At 46.1% G+C, this 22,508-nt stretch overlaps 1 protein-coding gene across 1 annotated transcript in view; it reads left to right on the forward strand.

The window, feature by feature from the left end:
* The window catches only part of CNTNAP2 (contactin associated protein 2), a 1,529,631-nt gene that overhangs the window by 1,346,072 nt on the left and 161,051 nt on the right, over positions 1–22,508 (forward strand). The window contains exons 19-20 of the mRNA XM_065938525.1: positions 13,051–13,287; positions 22,234–22,367. Coding sequence (XP_065794597.1) covers positions 13,051–13,287; positions 22,234–22,367 — 371 coding nt within the window. The remainder of the gene's footprint in view (positions 1–13,050; positions 13,288–22,233; positions 22,368–22,508) is intronic.

Genomic DNA, 22,508 nt, shown 5'->3' on the forward strand with positions numbered 1-22,508 from the left:
ACCTTTAAAACTGTTCAAGCAAGTGACCAATCTGTCAAAAAATGAAAATATGTCATGTCTATTAAGCTAATAAGAGGGAGAAAAAGCAGTAGGAGTTAAGACCATCTCCTAAGCTATAAGTCATTTAATTCTTTTGGACACATTTCCCTAAAGGCATCTTATAAGACTCTTGTTAACAAACTTTTATTTTAACTAAGGACTATGTCTCAGTTGACGGAATGGCATTTCTCTCAAGAAATCCACTTTACAAAGGGAATGAAACTGAATATTTTTCAACTAAGGAAGCCCAGTGTGGACCAACTAGTTAAAGAATATACTGTTGCTCTTTAAAAGTTCAGATTCAGTTCAGCTCAATGAAAAATATTTATTGCTGGAGGTCAGGGGCTGGCTGAGACTACCAGGCAAATTTTCACCCTGAAAAGCTCACCTTCTAGTGAGGATCCAGATGTGTAACTAAGGCGTTCAGCTCCCCAGGTCCTTGTCCCTCTTCTCCTTCCCTTTCTCTCCCCTTCCTCCTTCCCAGGATGAAAGAGGTCAGGTGGACCCCATACATTACCTGCTTATTTGCATAAATCTTTCTCTATGGAAATGTTTATATGCATACATGTACATAGCCTCAAGGTGATGCCAAAACCATTTGTGTGTATATAAGTATTTGTATCTGTATATACATTTTTTTTCTAGAAATGGGCCAACATTGTTGTGTTAACATTGGTTTCTTGACTTAGCTTGCTCTCATATGATTCAGGAATTAGTCTTTGTGTGTGAGTGTGTGTGTCTGGAGAAAGAAATGGCAACCCGCTCCAGTATTCTTGCCTGAAAAATTCCATGGACAGAGCAGCCTGGTGATGTGTGTGTATTGCTGTTGTTTAGTCGCTAAGTCGGGTCTGACTCTTTTGTGATTCTTGGACTGTAGCCCTCGGGGCTCCTTTATCCATGGAATTTCCCAGGCAAGAATTCCAGAGCGGGTTGCAATTTCCTTCTCCAGGGGATCTTCCTGACTCAGAGGTCAATCCTGCGTCTCCTACATTGGCAGGTGGGTGTTTACCACTGAGCCACCAGGGAAGCCCGTGTCTGGGTTTACATATGTGTCCTATGTGTGTGTGTGTTCACAGAAATGTGGTGAAATATTAAAAGTTCGGGAGTCTGGATATGTGGGATAGGGGAGTTCTTTGTACTAATCTGAAATTTTTCTGTAAATTTGACATTTTTTTGAAGCATATCATTCTTCTAGATCTTTAACAACAAGTGACTCAACACCCTTCGCAGCCCCTCTCCTGCCTTCTTTCCCACCCATTATCCCACCCTTGACACCTAGTTAGACCTACCTCAATGGGGTTCCATTGATAACATGGATTAACACCTGCGTCTTCCCAGGAGGTGCTGAAATAACAACTGAAAGATACCAACAGGCAGGCCTTTCCACATGAGGTCAGCGTATCTTTCTAAAGTGCAAGAGGCCGCCACACTCAGAAAGAAGCTCCAGATCCCATGTGGCTGCGTTCCTCCAAGCTTTGCTCATCATGCCCATCTTCTCCTTCCCGGGAGCACCCTGGCCACCCTGTGCGTCTTACCGAGATGCCCTCACTTGTCGGGACCCAACTCAGAGTCCCCTTCTGAGTGCCTCCTCCGGCCCATCCATCACCCACCCCAGAGAGAGGCCGGCTCACCTCCTGCTGTCCGGGCCCCCCACACTCCGTGATTCTAAACCTCAAGCTCCATTTCCCTGATGTGTTTACTCTGTCTCCCAACCAACTGTGGATCCTTGGGGGGAAAAGTCTGGATACCTTTGCTCTTGTTATCAGCGTGGGCCTAACACAGAGTAAGATTCCAAGAAATGTTTACTGATTCAAAGCAAACAAGGCTATACTTGCTGGACTGAAGTTATGACAGACAGCTGGGGGGGCACCTGGAGGAGCTCTGTGCACGGCATGGGGCTCATAGCAAGGGCTGGGCGTGTATCCTGACCGGGACAGTGAGTGAGGACCAGCCTGCAGGGGATGAGGAGGAAGTGGAGGTGAGGACGCCAGTCACCCAGCCAGGCGAGACCACAGCAGAGCTGGGGAGATGCACCCAGGAAGGAGCAGGGTCAGATAAGGAGGGCAGGGCAGGGCGTTCCAGGGGCTGAGTCAGCACCTCACAAGTCCAGCTTAACAATGGTGATTAATGAGTGAACTCCTTTTTATTATTTTCTCCTTAAATTTCTGAGTTGGGGTCATGAAACTTGATTAGAACTATTAACCCTCTGCCCCCAAAAAGTGCATACACATTTGCTCACTTTTGCCTGACATTTCAGAACATTCACAGATTCTCTGAAGTGGCTCTAGTGACTCCCCACCCAGAAGATACCCCAGATGTTAAGAAAAGGGATGAAATTTAAGTTTAGGAGTGACATGCTCTCCACTTCCCCCATCCTTGCACCACACTGCAGCCAGAATGATCTTTTAAAACTGCAAAGTGGAGTTTATACAACTCTACTTAAAACCCTTCAGGGCCACCCATTATTTTTCTTTCTTTCTTTTTTTTTCTTTTTTTTTTTGGCCTTTAATTTTTTGAACTTTTTATTTTCTGTTGGGGTATAGCCAACTGACAGTGTTGTGATAATTTCACATCGAAGGGACTCAGCCATACATATACATGTGTCCATTCTCCCCCAAACTCCCCTCCCATCCAGGCTGGCGCATAACATTGAGTTCCATGTGCTATACTGTAGGTCCTTGTCGGTTATCCATGTAAAATACAGCAGTGTGTACATGACCATACCAAACTCCCTAACCATCCCTCTCCACACCACCCCTGCCCCCCGCACCGGCAACCACAAGTTTGCTCTCTAAGTCTGCTGCCCATTACTTTCTATACAAAAGAATCCTTGACATGCACCCTTTTGCACCAGTTTCTTCCAGCCACTTCCCCCTGAGTTTTAGCCATCTTGACTAAAATTATTCATCTCAGCTGTTTTTGGTGATTAACATGAGTGTCATTTACTGCCTATGAAATCTCAAAGAACTGCCTGGCTTAAAAGAAAGCTCTTAATAAATATTTGAAGAAAATATGGAAAAGACTGGGTGCCAGCCGGATCAACATGGGCTCAGTCTTAAAGATGGGCATGTTTTAAAGTCCACAGCAATTCCATGATTTTCCTGACCTGTGTCATAGAGCCAAGTATGGTAGCAACACCAGGACTAAAACCCACAATCTTTTGATTCCCGCCCTCTGCTTATACCACATTAAGTCCATGCACGTGTCTCAGCTGAAATTTGCTGCTGTGGCATCTTCATCTCCCTCCATCTCCCAAAAGCATTCTAACCTGTTAACTGCCACTTATGCCAGTAACGCTTGTTACCGGTTTTAGGAGCACAACCCTGGAAATTCTGGAGGCAGACTGTCTTCCTGTTTAAGACGCTAGTAAAGTTGTTCAGTACTGTTGGCTCTTAAACTCCAAGTGAGACGGCCCCCCCAGCTCCTACACAGTCAACTCATAGACCATATAGTTTATTGATATGTTTCCAGTAATAAACTTTACGCCTGTGTCTCGTGGGAAGCACATGCCATTCAGGTTAAATGTAGGAAATTTTTTCTTTGGTGTTTTTCTCCTTTGTATGGATACAGACACTTGAAGTTTATTGCATAGAAACTGACCTGGCAGTGACCTGACCTTTAGAAAGAATGGTGGAAAAGTGGCTACAATAGACCTGTATGCACCTGGGGAGACAGAATAAGTATAAGTGAACATTAACCCATCTGGGTCCAATGTCGTTGACCCAAAATGATTATGGTAAATTGAAGAAAACATCAAACAAACAGAATAAAAAAAATTCCAGAGGGAAATTCAGAGTGATACACTTGGAGAGGAAAAACTAGATTTTGCCAATACAGGACCAAGAGAAAAACTGGTTGTATTTCAGCATAGTAGGGCCTTGGGAGCAGAACAGAAAGTAAGTTTAAACAGGGCTGGGCCTTTCAGAGTTCCCTGGAAAGAACCGGGCCTGATTCAGGACCAGGATATACACAGAGGCGTGGCAGCCAAGGTCTCCAGGAGCAGAGCTACATAAAATTCATTTCACTTCCTTACTTGATGATTAATTAAAAAACAGTTAATGAGAGCAATCATTCTGAGCAGTGGAATTCAGCCATGAAAGAGTTTAATGACCCTGAGGCTGGGGTGGCAATGTCTGTTCTGCAGAAATTTCTCCTAAATTTTATAGAGGCTGAACAGAGCTTTCCATCTCCAGGGTAGCCGGGATAAGGTAGAAGAGAGCTTTGGAAGGCAGAAAGGAGGAAGCAAATATTAAAGCTTGTTTGCAGCAGGAGATAAAAAGAAGGAAGCCTGCATTTATGGGCTGAATGTCTGCATCCTGCCCCCAGTTTCACATGTTGAAGCCCTAAGCCCCAGTGCCATGGTTTTGGAGCTGGGGCCATGGGTGGTACAGTCAGACATTTTTGCCTGTAGGTTCCACAGTCATGGATTCAACCAAACATGGATCAAAAATATTAGGAAAAAAAAAATTCCAGCAAGTTCCAAAAAGCAAAACTTGAGTTTGCCATACACCATCAACACACCAACACCATTTTTATATAATAAAAATATAGCATTTATATTATATTAGATATTAAAAGTAATCTAGAGATGATTTAAAGTATTCAGGAATATGCAAATACAATACCATTTTATTTAAAGGACTTGAGCTGATTTTGGTATAGGAGGGGGGCGGTGCTAGAATCAATCCTCCATGGATTTTGAGTTAGTCATTGCGCAGTTGCTCAGTCGTGTCCAGCTCTTTGTGACCCCATGGACTGTAGCCTCCCAGGCTCCTCTGTCCATGGGATTCTCCAGCCAAGAACACTAGAATGGATTGCCATTTCCCACTCCAGAGGATCTTCCCGACCTGAGTATCTTCTGTCTCCTGCATTGACAAGTGTATTCTTTACCACTAATGCCACCTGCAAAGCCCATGGATACTGAGGGATGACAATGGGGTCATCCCTTAGTCTTCGATGAGGTCATGAGGGTGGGGCCTTCATAATGGGATTAGTGCCATTAGAAAAACAGACCAGAGAGCTGGATTTGTCTCTCTCTCCCATGTATGCACTTGGCAAGAAATTGTACCTACAAGCCAAGAGGAGAACTCTCACCAGGAACAAAATCAGCCAGCACTTCAATCTTAGATCGATAGCCTCTAAACCTGTGAGGGTAGATTTCTGTTCTTTAAGACACACAATTATGGTAATCGGCTCTAGCAGCCTAAGCTAAGACAACTGCCAACATGGGGACTCGGAAAAGCCGTTTTGCTGGAATGACTGGGTCAGTGACTGTGGATGGAGGCAGTTCACACTGGCGGGCAGACCAACTGTGAAGGTCTCTTCCCAGCTCCAGAGTTAGTGATGTCGTAGTGGCTGCTTGCCGTCAGCCAAAGTGGGTGTGTTTACACCACGGGAACAGGCAAACACTGCAAACCAGGGCTCCCCCCAGGAGAGCTGCGGGTGTAACGCTTACCAGCACACCCTGGATCAGTTAGATGAAAGTTTCGTGGGGACCTGGGTCCCTGGGGTTCTCACATCCACGGTACACCTTAACATTTGTCGCTGCTATTGTTTCTGCTATAGTTCCTAATACACAGTGGCACTCTGCAATTATCTCTTATTATCCATCCAGAGTGATTCAGCATTTGTAGACTCTCCTGGCAAACCAACCATCACTTAAAACGTTGTTTCTATGGGGAAATATTTCCAAGTTGCAAGCTACTGACTTCGAAATAAACTTTTGGAAAAGAACCCATCAGTGAGCTGGGGCCTTTTTCAATTCTGGATCCTCCTGGGAATGCTAGAGAACAAAACGAGTCAGGTCTATTTTTAAAATACAGGTTGCAAAACTTATCCTAAGTGAAACGGCAAAAGGAATAGAACTTGGAGGAGAAAAAGATGAGAAACAATTTAATAAGAGGGCTGACGCCAGCTGTTTGTTGTTTGTTTGTTTGTTTGTTTGTTTTTTCCTGCTGTTAACATCAGGGATTTGGTTGGACAGAGGGAAGAAAATCTTTGTGGCATTTTTCTGAGGTATATGAATGTGGATTTTATTTTAAATATTTTCAGACATACTTTCCACCTTCAAGAGTAGTTTACATATGATCTGTTTCAAGGACCAAGAAATGGTTAAAACAGAATTACTTGTCTACTTCAAGATTCCCATAATCATTATGAACCTAAGTCTACAGATGGCGTAATGTGTTTCAAATTTTTGAGAAGCATAATTCATTAAATCTTTCACAAGAATCTTGGAATATTAGAATAACTAGATGCCAAATTTATCATTTTTTTTCCATTCAAAAACATGAATATCAAAAATTAAACTGTCTCATATCAGTATATCTCATATCAGGACTGGAAAAGGTCAATTTTCATTCCAATACCTAAGAAAGGCAATCCCAAAGAATGCTCAAACTACTGCACAATTGCATTCATCTCGCACGCTAGTAAAGTAATGCTCAAAATTCTCCAAGCCAACCTTCAGCAATATGTGAACCATGAACTTTCAGATGCTCAAGTTGATTTTAGAAAAGGCAGAGGAACCAGAGATCAAATTGCCAACATCCACTGGATCATCGAAAAGGCAAAAGAGTTCCAAAAAAACATCTATTTCTTATTTCTTGACTACACCAAAGCCTTTGACTGTGTGGATCACAATAAACTGTGGAAAATTCTGAAAGAGATGGGAATACCAGACCACCTGACCTGCCTCTTGAGAAATCTGTATGCAGGTCAGGAAGCAATAGTTAGAACTGAGCATGGTCCAAAAAAATATAAGAACTGAACATGGAACAACAGACTGGTTTCAAATAGGAAAAGGAGTAATCAAGGCTATATATTGTCACCCTGCTTATTTAACTTATATGCAGAGTACATCATGAGAAACGCAGGGCTGGAAGAAGCACAAGCTGGAATCAAGATTGCCAGGAGAAATATCAATAACCTCAGATATGCAGATGACACCACCCTTATGGCAGAAAGTGAAGAGGAACTAAAAAGCCTCTTGATGAAAGTGAAAGAGGAGAGTGAAAAAGTTGGCTTAAAACTTAAAATTCAGAAAACTAAGATCATGACATCTGGTCCCATCACCTCATGGGAAATAGATGGGGAGACAGTGGAAACAGTGTCAGACTTTATTTTGGGGGGCTCCAAAATCACTGCAGATGGTGATTGCATTAATTAAAAGGCACTAAAAGTGCCAAAATTAAAAGGCACTTACTCCTTGGAAGGAAAGTTATGACCAACCTAGATGGCACATTAAAAAGCAGAGACATTACTTTGCCAACAAAGGTCCATCTAGTCAAGGCTATGGTTTTTCCAGTGGTCATGTATGGATGTGAGAGTTGGACTGTGGTGAAAGCTGAGTGCCGACAAATTGATGCTTTCGAACTGTGGTGTTGGAGAAGACTCTTGAGAGTCCCTTGAACTGCAAGGAGATCCAACCAGTCCATCCTAAAGGAGATCAGTCCTTGGGCGTTCATCGGAAGGACTGATGCTGAATCTGAAACTCCAGTACTTTGGACACCTCATGCGAAGAGTTGATTCATTGGAAAAGACCCTGATGCTGGGAGGCATTGAGGGTAGGAGGAGAAGGGGACGACAGGGGATGAGATGGCTGGATGGCATCACCGACTCGATGGGCATGAGTTTGAGTAAACTCCGGGAGTTGGTGATGGACAGGGAGGCCTGGCGTGCTGCGATTCATGGGGTCGCAGAGTCGGACACGACTGAGCGACTGAACTGAACTGAACTGATATCAGTATAAACCTGTAAATCAAGCATTCTAAATCAACACTTTTCAGTTGTTTAATGGGGGAAAAGATGTGATTTGGGGCTTGTGAAGTTGATGTTATTTTAGTCCTTCATTCAGAAGGGATAGGCGTATTATTTTCCTAAATGAAATCACAGTACCCTGACTTGCCGTTTCCTTAAAACAATCTGAAACAATGAAATGAGAGCTGTAAATCTGCCACTTGGAACTCTAACTGGTTCTCAGCACCCCCCAGTTGCTCCAACAGTCATGGTTTCAGAGCAGCTCTTGTAAGCATGGTGTATCCCTTCTTCCAAAACAGATGTGAACTCATAAAGCTTCCTAACGATGACTCCAAAATAAAACAGAAAGTATTCTCGGTGGCATATTTTTGGTTTGTTTATCCAAAATCCGTATCTTGCCCCATTCCCCTTCATGATCTGCCTTAAAATGATCGTCGCCAGTTTAGCTGAGAAGTCTTGTAAGTTCTCACTACCCCCCACCCCCAGGCACATCATCCTTTCAGCTCTGGCTCCCAGGACCTCAGCTCTGTATCCCTGAGCATTGCCTCTTATCCATGGCTGAGCACCAGCAGTCTCACCAGCTCCCGGGCCTGCTGAGGAATGTGTCAGAGACCCAGTGCTGCCCGCTCTCTGGGAAGAAAATACTTGGGGAGAGTCTGGCACGGGGGAGCTTAGATTTTTGCCAGCGATGCGCTGCACCGTGATTCAGGCGCCTGAGGTCTCGGTGGCTTTACCCGCCTCCCCTCAGCCTCTGAACGCCTCCCCCACCACCAGTCCCGGGTGCTTTGCTTCTCGATCTTGAGTTTCACAAATCTGATAACGTCTGTCTCTCCCTGTGCATCAGCCCGGTCCACTCAACTCTGGCCTGTTCCAGCCCTCTGGTCTGTTCCAGCCCTCTGGTCTTGAGCTCTAGCCCTCCCCCTTCCCTCTCCTCTCCTGTGTGGCCCAGCCAGACCTGTCCTTAGGTGCTGGCCCCTGCATCTTCTGGTAGAACCTTTCTGCTGGCAAAATAGCCCCCTGGGTGCCTTTGTTCCAGGCGGCCTGCCTGTCCTCCCCGAATGCTCCCCTCCCTCACCAGATGCTGGGCCCCATCACATTAGCGGGTCCTAGGAATGTGCATCTGTTCAACTCGGATCTGAACGACTGGGGATTAGGAACGCCTCTGTCTCTCTCACTTTTTCTCCAACTCCCAGCCCGAAATGTAGGAAGCCTGGTGAGTCTTGGATTCCTAACCCTAATGAGTGTGATATTGTTAAAGAGAAAGAAAAAAAAAAGCTAAGCGCATGTGAATTTCACCTGGGGGCCCAAAGCTCCTGTTGTGGACTCTCTGACCCCCCAGGGTTCTTGCATGCTGCACCCTCAGCTAAAAAGGGGCTCATCTTCCTCTTCCTCTTCACAAAGGTGAAGAGCCTCTGGCTCTTTCAAGTTCTTTTCACCCAGGAAGTCTTCCTGGAGCCCTGGAGACAAAGCTGGTAACCCTAGTGTTCCACATGCCTCCTATATCAGCCTGATCCTGTGCTGAGCACACTGCCTTCTGGTGATGTCTCTGAGCCTAAATCCTCCTCTAGATAGAAAGCACCTCGAGAGCAAGGATTGTAACCTTAACACCCGGCATGGTGCCAGGCACACAGCTGGGGCTCAGTAGGTACTTGCTGAGAATAGAAAAGCCAGAGCTGGAACCTCCAGGCAGTAAGAAGGAGTCCTTCTCACCTAGCCTGCCAAGTGGAGCCCCAGAACTCACCACACGGTTGACGTGTCTCCCCTCTCCCCACTAGACAGAGGGCTCTTCAAGGGCGTCCATGCATTAGCCACATCTTTGCATCCGGCGAGGCGTGCAGTGACCCACGTGGATCAAGTACGTGTTGATCCAGTGTTTCCCAGCAAAGACACCTCTTGGCATTTTGACCAGGGCAATTCTTGATTGTCTAAGACAGTCCCATATGCACAATTCACTCAGCAGGCTTCACCCCCACCCACCAAATGCCAATAGTACCCTTTGTACACACATACACACACACACCCGCGTGTACAGGCACACACAGACAGACCTTTGCAAAAAGCCCTTGCATGCGAGAGCCAGGAGAACAGGACTGCCCGAGCTTCTGGGTAACGGAGCTCTGCACCGCGGCTCAGGGGGAGCGGGACGGGGCACCCCCGCAGCAGTGTGGGGGGCGGGGGGTGTATTACCAGTGTGTCTCCGGGTGAGGTGGGGGTCAGGTGTATCTGTGGCCCTGAATCAGTTCAGTTCAGTCGTTCAGTCGTGTCCAACTCTTTGTGACCCCATGGACTGCAGCACGCCAGGCCTTCCTGTCCATCACCAACTTCAGAGTTTACTCAAACTCATGTCCATTGAGTCAGTGATACCATCCAACCACCTCATCCTCTGTCATTCCCTTCTCCTCCTGCCTTCAATCTTTCCCAGCATCAGGGTCTTTTCTAATGAGTCAGTTCTTCGCATCAGGTGGCCCCGAATAGACACTGGTAACTGTTTAAGGTGAGGGCAGAGAAATAGAGAGCTTGCCGGGCAATCAGGCAAGAAAAGGGAAATTTACTAGAGGGAAAAGAGAGGATGACTGGCCCTTAAGGAGAACTAGTGTCCCTTTTTTTGACGGGGGTCCTTCTTGTACCCCACCAATGAAAAATTCTCTGAAGGGATGGACAATTTTTAGCCTGTAGTTGAGTCCTGTGGTCACGTAGTCAGAGGTCTGGAATCTGGTGGTCTTGCAGCTTTGAGGAGATAGGCGCCAGTGAGAAAACAGAATGGCATTTGAGCAGTTTGGTCAGTCTCAAGGATCCCTGTGATTTTATTCTTGGTTTGCAGGTCAACATAATGAGCCATCTTATCAGTGAGACCCCATGCGGGCCCCATCAGCAACCTGTCTTTGTAAAATGACTGAGTAACCTTATCGGGCCCCTGTCGTATATTCCAGGCACTAGGCTAAGTGTCATCCATGGGTTGGAGGATTCTTTAATCCTCCAACAATCTATGAGGCCCCAGTTTCCAGAGGGGGAAACTGAGCCTTAGAGTGTTTCAAGCCACTGACCAAGTTAACACGGCTGGACAGTAGCAGAGCAAAGCTTCTCCCACAACCACTGGGTAATCACTGCACCATGTAAACTCTCTCTGTACCAGGCTTCTTTCATAACCACAAACTTCCAGATTCCCAGAGGAAAGAATCCTTTTCAAATGGGTCCCCTCCTTTTAATTATAATGTAGAGCAGTTTCACAAAATACTTTCTGTATAGTGTTCCACCTACAATGCAGGAGACCCAGGCTCGATCCCTGGTTTGGGAAGATCCCCTGGAGAAGGAAATGCTTACCTACTCCAGTATTCTAGTCTTGGAAACCCCATGGACAGAGGAGCCCAGTGGGCTACAGTCCATGGGGTCACAAAGAGTCGGACAAGACTAAGCAACCAAACAAGTGTTCATTTAGTCGGATGTCAAGTCCTAACAAGAATAACGGGTGCCACGGGCAAGGAAGTGTGGGAAATGCTTTTAAAGGCACACAAGAGTGAGTGGGAAAACGGTGCCTGTGAAGACAAGCAAGTCTTGTTGGCGGACCCTAACCTTTCACAGGGAGTTAGGAGGTGGTTTTAGAACATGGGGAAGTAAATACTAGGGAAAGCTACAGCAGGAGCTTGTCTGCCAGGAAATGAGTAAAAACCAATTAGCACTGATTAGGCCACAGGAAAAAACCGATGAAGGATGAGTGACCTTTCTTCTAATTTCTTAATAATAATAATAGGTACTATATATTATGTGCTAATTACTTCATCTTTTGTAATTCTCGCTGTTATTACCTCCTTTTCACATATAAAGGGCTTCCCTCGTGGCTCAGCCAGTAAAGAATCTGCCTGCAATGCAGGAAGACTCGGGTTTGAAGGGAATGGCTACCCACTCCAGTATTCTTGTCTGGAGAATTCCATGGACAGAGGAGCCTGGGGAGCTACAGTCCATGAGGTCGCAAAGAGTTGGACACGACTGAGCGACTTCACTTTCACATATAAAATACTGAGGCCTAGAGAAGCTGGCTAAATGACTGCTCCTAAAGCCATATAAGCAGTTAATGGCAGCACTGGATTTGAACTCAGTTCCCTGTAATTTCAGATCTTGTGGTTTTGAATACGATACCCAAAGCCTCCCAGGGCATCGTCAGGGTTCCACCAGGGACTTTCCTGGGTGAACCTCTGAAGCAACTCCCATCTCTTCCCATGAGTGCCTTGAATCAGTGGTGCATGTGATACTGGCACAGGACGGGGAACCCCTTCTGGGGCCAGAGAGTGGGCTGTCGTCTAACACTCGGAAATGGACTGTCCGACGAGACGCACATACCGACAAGGCGGACTTTCCTGGGAGGGGCGCCCGGGCAGAGAGAAGCAGGGTCAGGGAACCCAGGAGGACGCTCCGCCACGTGGCTTGCAGTCTCAGGTTTTATGGTCACGGGGTGAACTCCCCAGGTCATCCCTTGCCAGTCATCTTGCTTGGTCCATATTTGTTCTGACTGAGGGTCCTTCCTGCCGGCGTGTGCATCGCTCAGCCAAGGTGGATTCCAGCAAGAAGGACTCTGGGAGGCTGCTTGCCTCCTCCCTCTTTCACACCCCGCCCCCCACGAAATTCGCCTGGTTAGTTTTCGGGGGCAGCACGGTGTTCGTATCGGGACCTCCTGTTGTGAGACAACTCAGGCAGGTGCGCCTGGCCAAGGTAGGTGGTTTTGGTCAACAGTTCCCTAACAATTAAGTAGTCAAAGTGTTAGCCGCTCAGTCGTGTCCGACTCTTTGTGACCTTATGGACTCTAACCCGCCAGGCTCCTCTGTCCATGGGATTCTCCAGGCAAGAGTACTGGAGTGGGTTGCCATTTCCTTCTCCAGGGGATCTTCCTGACCCGGTGATGGAACCCAGGTCTCACTTTATTCTCAGCATTGCTTTCCAACCTGAATTAGTTATTTGGTCTAAGTACTAAATGTGAAGTTGTCTTTGTTTTTTTCCTGGTATGATTTACGTCTCTTAATTTTACTATTACAGTTTTAAGGTGACAGATTGCTATACTCTGTTACATAGCCTGTTCGTGTTGATGAAGTGGCATCCATCTGCTTAGGCATTTTCCCGGTCTGATCGCCCTCCTCGAGTCGGTCCACCCTCCAGGAACGGCCTTCGTGGCCACGGCAGAGCTCACCGTCTGCCCAGGTCAAGTTGCAGGCAGTGTCGCCATCCGACTCCTCATCTTGCCATTTCCTCTTTCTTTCTCGGCAGACGTGGGTGCGTTTTTTGAAGAGGGGATGTGGCTGCGGTATAACTTCCAAGCGCCCGGGATCGGGGCCCGGGAATCGGGCGGCAGATCGGAGAACTCTCCGGACCCGCAGAACGGAGACCCGGACCTGGCGGGCGAGGAGATCCGCTTCAGCTTCAGCACCACCAAGGCGCCCTGCATCCTCCTCTACGTCAGCTCCTTCTCCACCGACTTCCTGGCGGCGCTCGTCAAACCCACCGGTAAGGGCGTGGATCCCTAGCCTTCTGCCGTTCAGTGTTGGGGGACAAATGAGCTTATGGTCCGGCTCTAGGAGACGGCTAAGCGGTTGTAAGGCACATACACACCAAACACCCAGCACCCGTTTCCTCTCTGAAAACAGGAGCTCTAAGACCCTTGAAGCTTTAAGATCTCTTTTTTACAAATGAAAATATCCAGGTGTGTCAAGGAGCACGTGTCTCTCATTTCCCAGGGAGATTGAACAGGTTGTAGACATGGAGGCTGCCTCTCTGAGGTCTTGCTCTTTGGTGATGAAAGCTCTGCACCCTCCCTGGACAGCTATTCCAGGGTCCTAGAATCTTAAATACCAAGATCTTTCTTCCATGAGATCTAATAATGATTCTTATTAACCCAGTTCAGCTTGAAAGTGAAAGTCGCTCAGTCATGTCAGACTCTTTGTGACTCCATGGACTATACAGTCCCAGGAATTCTCCAGGCCAGAATACTGGAGTGGGTAACCTTTCCCTTCTCCAGAGGATCTTCCCAACCCAGGGATTGAACCCAGGTCTCCCACCTAGGAAGGCATATCCTTTACCAGCTGAGCCACTAGGTTTGAAAGATTGGAGGGAAAAAAAATGTTCCTTAGGATTTTCCCTTTCAGAAATTATTTCTGAAGAAATAAGCCAAAAATCAGACAAAGATTCAGCATAACGATGTTCATCATAGTTTAAAGTGTTATTTATGATAGTAAGAATTGGTAAGGACCTAGAAGTTCAATTTTAGTAAAATGGTTAGTCAAAGGGAGTCACTGTTTATGGGATACTATGTAGCCATTAAGAAAAATATTTGTGAAGAGTAAGTAAAGACATGGAGAAAAATTTCATATGATATTATGTCAAACCAAAAAAAAAAAAAAAAAAAGAAAAGGCATGAGAAAGGCTTGACTGTAAAATATCAGCCAAGTTCCTCTGTCCATGGAACTCTCCAGACAAGAATACTGGAATGGGTTGCCATGCCCTTCTGCAAAGGATCTTTCCTACCTAGGGATAAAACCCTCCTCTCACACATTGCAGGCAGATTCTTAACCATCTGAGCCACCAGGGTGGCCCCAATATTGGTTCAGCTCTGTAAAAAGATGGATAGAAAAAAAAGACAATAATGTGAGCACAAAGTATCTCTGTTGCAATAGTTGAATTGCTTCTCCCAGGTAATAGTTTCTACCTATGTCAAATGCTCTTAATAAGCAACTGTCACTGTTCTCATCAGAAAAAAAGTAGTAAGGAAAATCAGGAAGTAAAGAAGCAGAAAACTGTGCAATTCCTGCTCCCCAGGATTTCACACGTTCTTTCTTCTGCATCAGATTAAATAGCTGTTTAATCCACTGACGTTCTCCACCCTTGTGTCCCAGCCTCTCCTCGGTGGGCAGGGAGGCTGGCTGTCAGCTTTAGCTCATCGGGAATGTCACGAACACTCCCCAGGAGAGGCTGTATTGTCTGCTCCTCAAGTCTGCTCCTGTATTGTCTGCCACGTTCCCATCTGGTCCCAACTCTCTCCAGTAATTCACTGCCCCACAGCCTATACCAGTGCCTGCAAGTGCTCACATGTGTGTTTATGGGCATTCATCACATGCAAAGACTTTGACTAATGTTTCCATACTAATGGCTCCCATGTAAGGAAGCTCGAAGCTGTATTAAGAGTTTCACATGCATGAATTCCCAAGAGCACACACTGTGTAAGGTACAGTCCATTCTACCCTCTTTCTGCAGGTGACAGAGTGGAGTGCAGAGAGATTCAGTGCTTTGCACACTTGGCCAGTGATGGCACAACCAGCTGGTGTTCCTGAACCTGGACCCAGAGCTCTCCAGGGCTCTTTCTCTGCTGCAGAGATCTCTAGAATACATGGGGCATTTCCAAAGTATAGACAGTCAGCTTCTCTCTAGTGATTGCAAAGCCATCCTCAATTGCTGCTGAAAATCTGGCTTTTCACACTCCAGATACTGCATATTTTATGAATTGAGATTTGAAGCTGGACAAAATTTGAGCAGCTCATTCAGGGAAAAGAAATCAATGAGGACTAAGCCAAAATATCCAAAATAAAGAAAACAATAAATAAAAAGTCTTAGCTAGATGCCCTGGCATCTCTCAAACTTGATGTGTTGGGAGCTGCATTGTCCTCAATGCTCTTGGAACCTCCCCAGCCCCCTGGTTCTGACGGTGCTGCCACGTCTAAGACACGAAACACACAGCCTGGCATCATCATGATCGCTCGGTCCTTCCCCCTCCTGTGGGTCTATTCCCAACAAGTCCTGTGGGTCCTGTTCTAACCATGTCCTTCCTGAGTGGCCCCTCCTTCACTTCCCCACTGCTACCCTCCTGGCAAATGTCTTCTATTCAGTGCTTCCTGACCCGTGTCGTGGCACACACGGCACGTTGTATGTGAATGGCACCTGGGCAGACGGATGAGGTTGTGTTTGGGAGGCCACCCGCCCAGGGACTCCAGCTGCCCTCTCCTCCTGCAAGTCTGCCAAGGCCTGAGGGGAGCCTGCTCCTGGCACCCCGGGGCCCCTCCTGGGAGTAGGTGCACCTCAGCACGTCCCCAGGAGGCATCATTCCCACCATCACTCTGCTCCCCATCACCCCATCCTCCTCAGACAGAAAAGGTATTCCTTCACACACAGCACCCCTACTAAAGAGCCAGGAGCCGCAGGAAGGGTCCCTAGTCCCACCACCTCCTGTCAGGACCCACCAGGCTCCCGGGTGAGAGCTCAGCGTGCAGAACCAGAACGTCTGGATTTGATTTCTGCTCCTGTGTTTGCAGACTGTGGGGTCTGGAGCAGTCATGAGCCACACCGAGCCTCGGTTTCCTCCTCTGCAACACAGTGACTCCCCCAGAGCAGTGTTGTGAAAGTCAAATGAGTTAGTGAGTGTAATGCACTGTACACACGCGTGTATAGTCAATCCTAAAGGAAATCAACCCTGAATGTTCATTGGAAAGACTGATGCTGAAGCTGACACTCTAATACTTTGGCCTCCTGATGGGAAGAGCCGACGCATTGGAAAAGACCCTGATGCTAAGAAAGACTGAGGGCAAGAGGAGAAGGGGACAACAGGGGATGAGATGGTTGGATGGTATCATTGACTCAATGGACATGAGTTTGAGCAAACTCCAGGAGATAGTGAAGGACAGGGAAGCCTGGCGTGCTGCATTCCATGGGGTGGCAACTCAAGTCCATAGACACGACTTAACCACTGAACAACAACAATAATACACGTGCGTGTGTGTGTATGCGTGTGTTAGCAGTAATTATCCAGAGCCCACTGATGGAGTCTACGGTTTCCCACATATTGAGGCCACACACCCCTACACTTCCTTTTCCGGGAACTCTCTGCTCCCCAAGCACCCCAAGGACGTCTGCCCAGGTGCCCACTCCATTTCCCTTGTCTGGAAAAGCTCCATCTTCCTCCGTAGCTTCATACCTGCCTTTTATTCTGGACCCAGATCAAGTCTCACATCCTTGCAATGACTGCTGCTTCCTTTCAACTCCGATCACACTCACTTTCGCTGTCATTTGTTTGGCTTTTAGTGCTCTGTGTGGTTACCCGTCTCTCCTATAAATACATCCTGTCTTCCCGGCAGGATGAAAGGCCCCGCGCTCTGTCTCCTGCCTACAGCAGGTGCTCTGTGAGTGTTTGCTGATGGCAATGATGATGGCCAGGAGAGAATAAATCTGTTAAGCACATTATTTGCTGCAGCCAATAAAAGAGCAGTCCCTTATAACTGCTTTAATTCACTCAGGAGATAAACGTGAGCTGCGGGAAGTGAAGTGTCTCTCCATCTTAATAATATTTTATTTTAATGAACAAATATTAATATTCTCCTTCCCATCATTTAGTGGGTCTCTTGTGCTATTATTTGAAAGAAATAAATATATTATTTAAATTTTATTATTCCAGAATATTGCCATTCCTGTTTATAGATGTTCACTATATATAAATTTTAAGGTCCAACTCATCTTTTTCCTCAAAGCAAATCATTTCCAATGCCATTAAGCGAAGCAGTTAGAGAAATTTTAAATCATTTTTACAAAGTCCAAGAAAGCCAGAAAAGAGAGAAAATAATGAAAACAACTTAATACTGATTTTAATGAGCTGGAAAACATAAAGGGATCAATGACAAAGAGACAGTAGGGAGAAAAATGTCTAGGGTTTTGTTGTTTCGTCTTTTGTCTTTCTTTTTTTTTGGCATAATTACTGGTCCCTCTGACTTTCAGCCTCAAAGGCGGACCCCTCTCTTACTTCTGTTTGTATCCCCAGATCAGGCACGACCTGGACTGTACTCAGGGTGAGAGGTGGGTGTCTGTCTTAGAAGTGGACATCACATTTATAACCAGCCAGGCAGTCCACTTCTGGACCTTTAAAACTTGGTTCCATGGTGCTTTGCTCAGGGCACTACATAAGTATATTCTAAAGAAATGAATATTTAAATGATGAATGAATACAGCTATGTATTTTTAAAACTGGAGATATATATATACATAGTCTAAAAAATGGTACTGATGAACCTATTTGCCTGGCAGCAGTAGAGATGCAGATGTAGAGAAAAGGCTTGTGGACACAGCAGGGGAAGGAAAGGGTGGGACGAACTGAAACATGTACGCTGCTGCTGCTAAGTCGCTTCAGCCGTGTCTGACTCTTCGAGACCCCACAGACGACAGCCTACCAGGCTCCTCTGTCCATGGGATTTTCCAGGCAAGAGTACTGGAGTGGGGTGCCATTGCCTTCTCCGAATATATACCCTACTATATGTAAAGTAGACAGCCAGTGGGAAGTTGCTGTCTAAAATAGGGAGCTCAACCCAGTGCCCTGTGACAACCTAGAGTGGGATGGAGTGGGGGGTGGGAGGGAGGGTTGGACATATGTATACCTGTGGATGATTCATGTTGAAATATGGCAGAAATCAACACAACATTGTAAAGCAATTATCCAATTAAAAATTTAAATGTCACCAGTAAAAAAAAAAAAAAGAAAGAAAGAAGGAAGGAAAGCTGGCTGTGATCATACAAAGTCAGAGCACCAGAAGTAAAGTGGAAAATACAAACTGAAGACAGTCGACTTGTTTTTCCCTGCATAGAGCCACACAGCTTTCCTAATCATCTCCTTCACTGCCAAGCAATCGATTGTTTTTAATGCCATTTTAGTAAAGAAGAACTAGGGTAAATCACTGAGTGGTGGGATGAGAAGCTGCTCCGGAAACAGGCGTGGCATGTTCAAAGGTCATGAGGAAGGGAGAAGAGTTGTAATTTCTAGGGAATAAGCCAAGTGCAAGGTAGCTTGACTGTAAACAGAGAGAGGGTAAATGACTTGATTTTAAAACAAAGTAACTGGCAACCTTTCAGTCAGGACATCATCAGCTATATTAAAAATGTATTTCTTTATCCTGTAAGCAACTAGAACATTTGAAGAGCTTTATGTGAACCAGACAACTAATTAATTAGGCATTTTGAAAAGATTACTCTGCAAAGAAAACATGGGAAAGAAGAAGCAGGGGAACCATCGTTCATTCACTCAGTGAGTATTTATTCAGCACCTACTCTGTATCAGGCATTATTCTAGACACTGGCAACTAAGTCATGAAGAATATAACCAGGGGCTTCCCTGGTGGGTCAGTGGCTAAGACTCCATTCTCTCAATGCAGGGGTCCAGGTTTGGTGCCTGGTCAGCAAACTAGACCCTACATGCTGCAACTAGGACCTGGCACAGCCACATAAATAAATAAAGAGTAAAATACTTTTTTAAAAAACAATATCAACAAAAATTCTTACTTTTGTGGAACTTACATTTGAACAGAAGAAGACAGACAATAAATAAATGAAGTGCAGTCTGCAGTATGTTGTATGGAAAGAACTATCATGAGGGAAAAATAAAGCGGAAAAGTGAGGGGGCTGGCAAAAGGAAAGCAGTAGGTAAGTTGTGCTTTTGATAAGGAAGCCACAGAAATAATCACCGAGAAGATAATATTTGAGCAAGATCTAAAGGGGGTGGGGGCTCATCCATGCAGGTAGATAGCTGGGAAATGAGCGCCCGGGCAGAAGAATCAGCAGGTGCAGAGGCTCTGAGGCAGGAACATGCTGGCATCTGTGGAGAGAGCAGAGAGGCCTGTGTGGTCAGGTGAGGAGTGAGCGAGGAGGAGTGTAATGAGAGGCTGGGTCAGAGACAATGGGGATGATCACAAAGGGCCTGGCTGGCCAGGATGAAGACTCAGAGTGAGATTGTTGTTGTTGTTCGGTCACTAAGCTGTGTCCAACTCTTTGGGGCCCCCTGGACTGTAATACACCAGGTTCTCCCATCCTTCACTATCTCCTGGAGTTTGTTCAAACTCATGTCTGTTGAGTCGGTGATGCCATCCAACCATCTCATCCTCTGTTGGCCCTCTTCACTTCCTGCCTTCAATCTTTCCAGCATCAGGGTCTTTTCCAATGCATAGGTTCTTTTTATCAGGTGGCTACAGTATTGGAGCTTCAGCTTCAGCATCAGTCCTTCCAGTGAATATTCAGGGTTGATTTCCTTTAGGACGGACTGGTTTGATCTCCTTGCAGACCAAGGGACTCTCAAGAGTCTTCTCCAGCACCACAGTTGGAAAGCATCAATACTTCTGTGCTCAGCCTTCTTTATGGGATAGGAAGCCAAGGAAGGTTCCTGAGCAGAGGACAGCTCTGCCTTCCGTGTGCAGAGGAGACTAGGGGTGGAGACTAGGAGACTAGACTGGGTTGGGGAGACGTGGTGGAAGGGCAGAGGCAAGCAGGTTAGTTAGTATGAAGGCTAGTACAGTAATCCAGGCAGAAGACAAGGGTGGCTTGGCCCAGGGATAGACACAGAGGTGAAGAAAAAGGTAAGATTCAGGGCATGTTTTGAAGACGGAGTCAAGGAGCTTTGCTGACAGATCATACGTGTAATACAGGAGCAAGAGGGGAGTCAGGGTTTCTAGGCAGAAATAGCAGGAAGGATAACATGTCCATTAACTGAAATGTGGGGAAATTGTGTTGAAATAGTTTTAGGAGAGGAAGTTCAAGAGTTTGGTTTCTTGTATGTTGTTATCTGAGGTTCCAGTGAGACATCTCCATTAATGGATGAGTAGCAAGAGAGCAGAGAAACAGGGGGCTTGCCTGAGAGTGAAGTGGGGTGAAGAGTGGCCACGTGATCCAGGCCAAAGTGGATGCAGGGGAAGTCCAGGTGATGGCCGTCAGGAGAGTGGCCGGCACAGAGGCCCGGGCCGGGGCGGGAGCTCTGCATGGAGGGGCGGGCTCCCGAGGGAACCACACCAGGCGTTCTAGGTGCCCCGTGGTTGTGGAGATGGGGCAGAGTGGGTGAACTTAGACACATTTAGGAAACAGAAGTCTGAAATTACCTGGTTGAAATGCTATAAAGCAATCTAGGGTCAGGTGTTAAGAGAAAACTCAGAAATAGTGAAGGCTTGTCAGATTTGTTCAGAAAGCAAAAAAAAAAAAAAGGAAATGCAAGTAATTCATGATTGGTCTGATGGATGTTTCTTTCAATTCCAGGGACGTAGTTCCATATTTTAAAGTACACACGTAATGCTAAGGAAAGGCAGTGTTCAGAATCAATTGCATTGGTTTGTATCCATATAAGGGACTTCCTTGGTGGCTCAAGGAAGAGTCTGCCTCCAATGTGGGAGACCTGGGTTCAATCCCTGGGTCAGGAAGATCCCCTGGAGAAGGAAATGGCAACCCACTCCAGTATTCTTGCCTGGAAAACCCTATGGACGGAGGAGCCTGGTGGGCTACAGTCCATGGGGTCTCAAAGAGTTGGACACGACTGAGTGACTTCACTTTCAATTTGCACTTTCACATCCATATAAGGGTGTGAGAATTACCTGAAAGGAGATCTGGCCAAATATTTAGAGTAGTTATCTCTGGATGGTGCATTCCCAATGACTTTCTTTTTCACTTTTCTGTTTACTTCCTAAGTTTTAATTACCATGTGCTGTTTCACAACTTAAAATCAGAATATTAGTTTTGTTCCTCTGGAAGGAAAATGAAAGAGGCAAGAAAGAATCTCTGAGGTGATTTACAGTTAGCCACACTCTTGCTAAATTACTGGCTCCATTTTTAAGCTCTGAGATGTCAAAAGCTATTAACACGAAGATTCCAATTTGAGTGGAAATATGAGATAAAAAGTTGATGCCTTTATATAATCATAAATAAGAAATAAAAGCTACATTTGCTGTACAGATTAATTAAAAGCAGGCCCTAGAATATTATATTAGTCTTTCTGAATACTACTTGCCATCAGGGGGAAGCAAGAAAGACGATAAAAAGAAAAATTTGTTGAGGCAAAGTGCACAACAGCTGAGAGGCAGTGAGGACCCATCTTTTTATTGATTTGCGTTTGGATTGATGAGGTCTCTAACCTAGAATAAAATCCTTTGCTCTGTTTTCTTGGTCTCAGTGAAGCCACCCAAAGTGCCATGTATTTATCTTTTGTAATTTATGTTTATTTTTAATACTCTATGCTCAGGATTCTTTTATATGGCGAATGTCCCACTTTGCTGATGGCGTGAGACCATCCTGGCATCCTGCATTTATATTTTATTTTACAGAATATTCTGTGGGGCCTGTCTCCACGGTCCTGTATCGTGTATATGTTCTCATCCTGCCTTCCCAGACACACGCCACACGTGGATCGTTTATACCATTTGCTGCTTCAGTTTGGAGATGATGGTCACGGATGGCCCATAATTGGTAGACTGTCAGCATGCATGAGCCTGGTGCCGTGGATCTTTATGGATTACTGCACCTCTGAGCTGGTGGATCAGAATGCAGAATGGCGATCATATTGATGGACATCGAGGCCACGTTTAATGGAGACAAGCCCCCAGGGCTGGAGGCATGATGGTAATATGAAATCCAGAGCAGAGAAATGACTGAGTCTCTTTCCTTTTCTCTATGCAGGAAGCCTCCAGATCCGGTACAACCTGGGTGGCACCCGGGAGCCCTATAACATCGATGTGGACCACCGGAGCATGGCCAACGGCCAGCCCCACAGCGTTAACATCACCCGTCGTGAGAGGACCATCACTCTCAAGGTACGCACGTGTCACTCATCTGTCGCTGTGACGCAGCACTGTGGCCTCTGCCCTCTGTCGCACTTGAGTGAGTGCTCCATCACTCAGGCGTGTCCAACTCTTTGCAACCCCAAGGACGGCAGCCAGCCAGGCTCCTCTGTC

Source organism: Muntiacus reevesi, chromosome 6 (genome assembly GCF_963930625.1).
Source record: "Muntiacus reevesi chromosome 6, mMunRee1.1, whole genome shotgun sequence".
Classification (NCBI taxonomy): domain Eukaryota; kingdom Metazoa; phylum Chordata; class Mammalia; order Artiodactyla; family Cervidae; genus Muntiacus; species Muntiacus reevesi.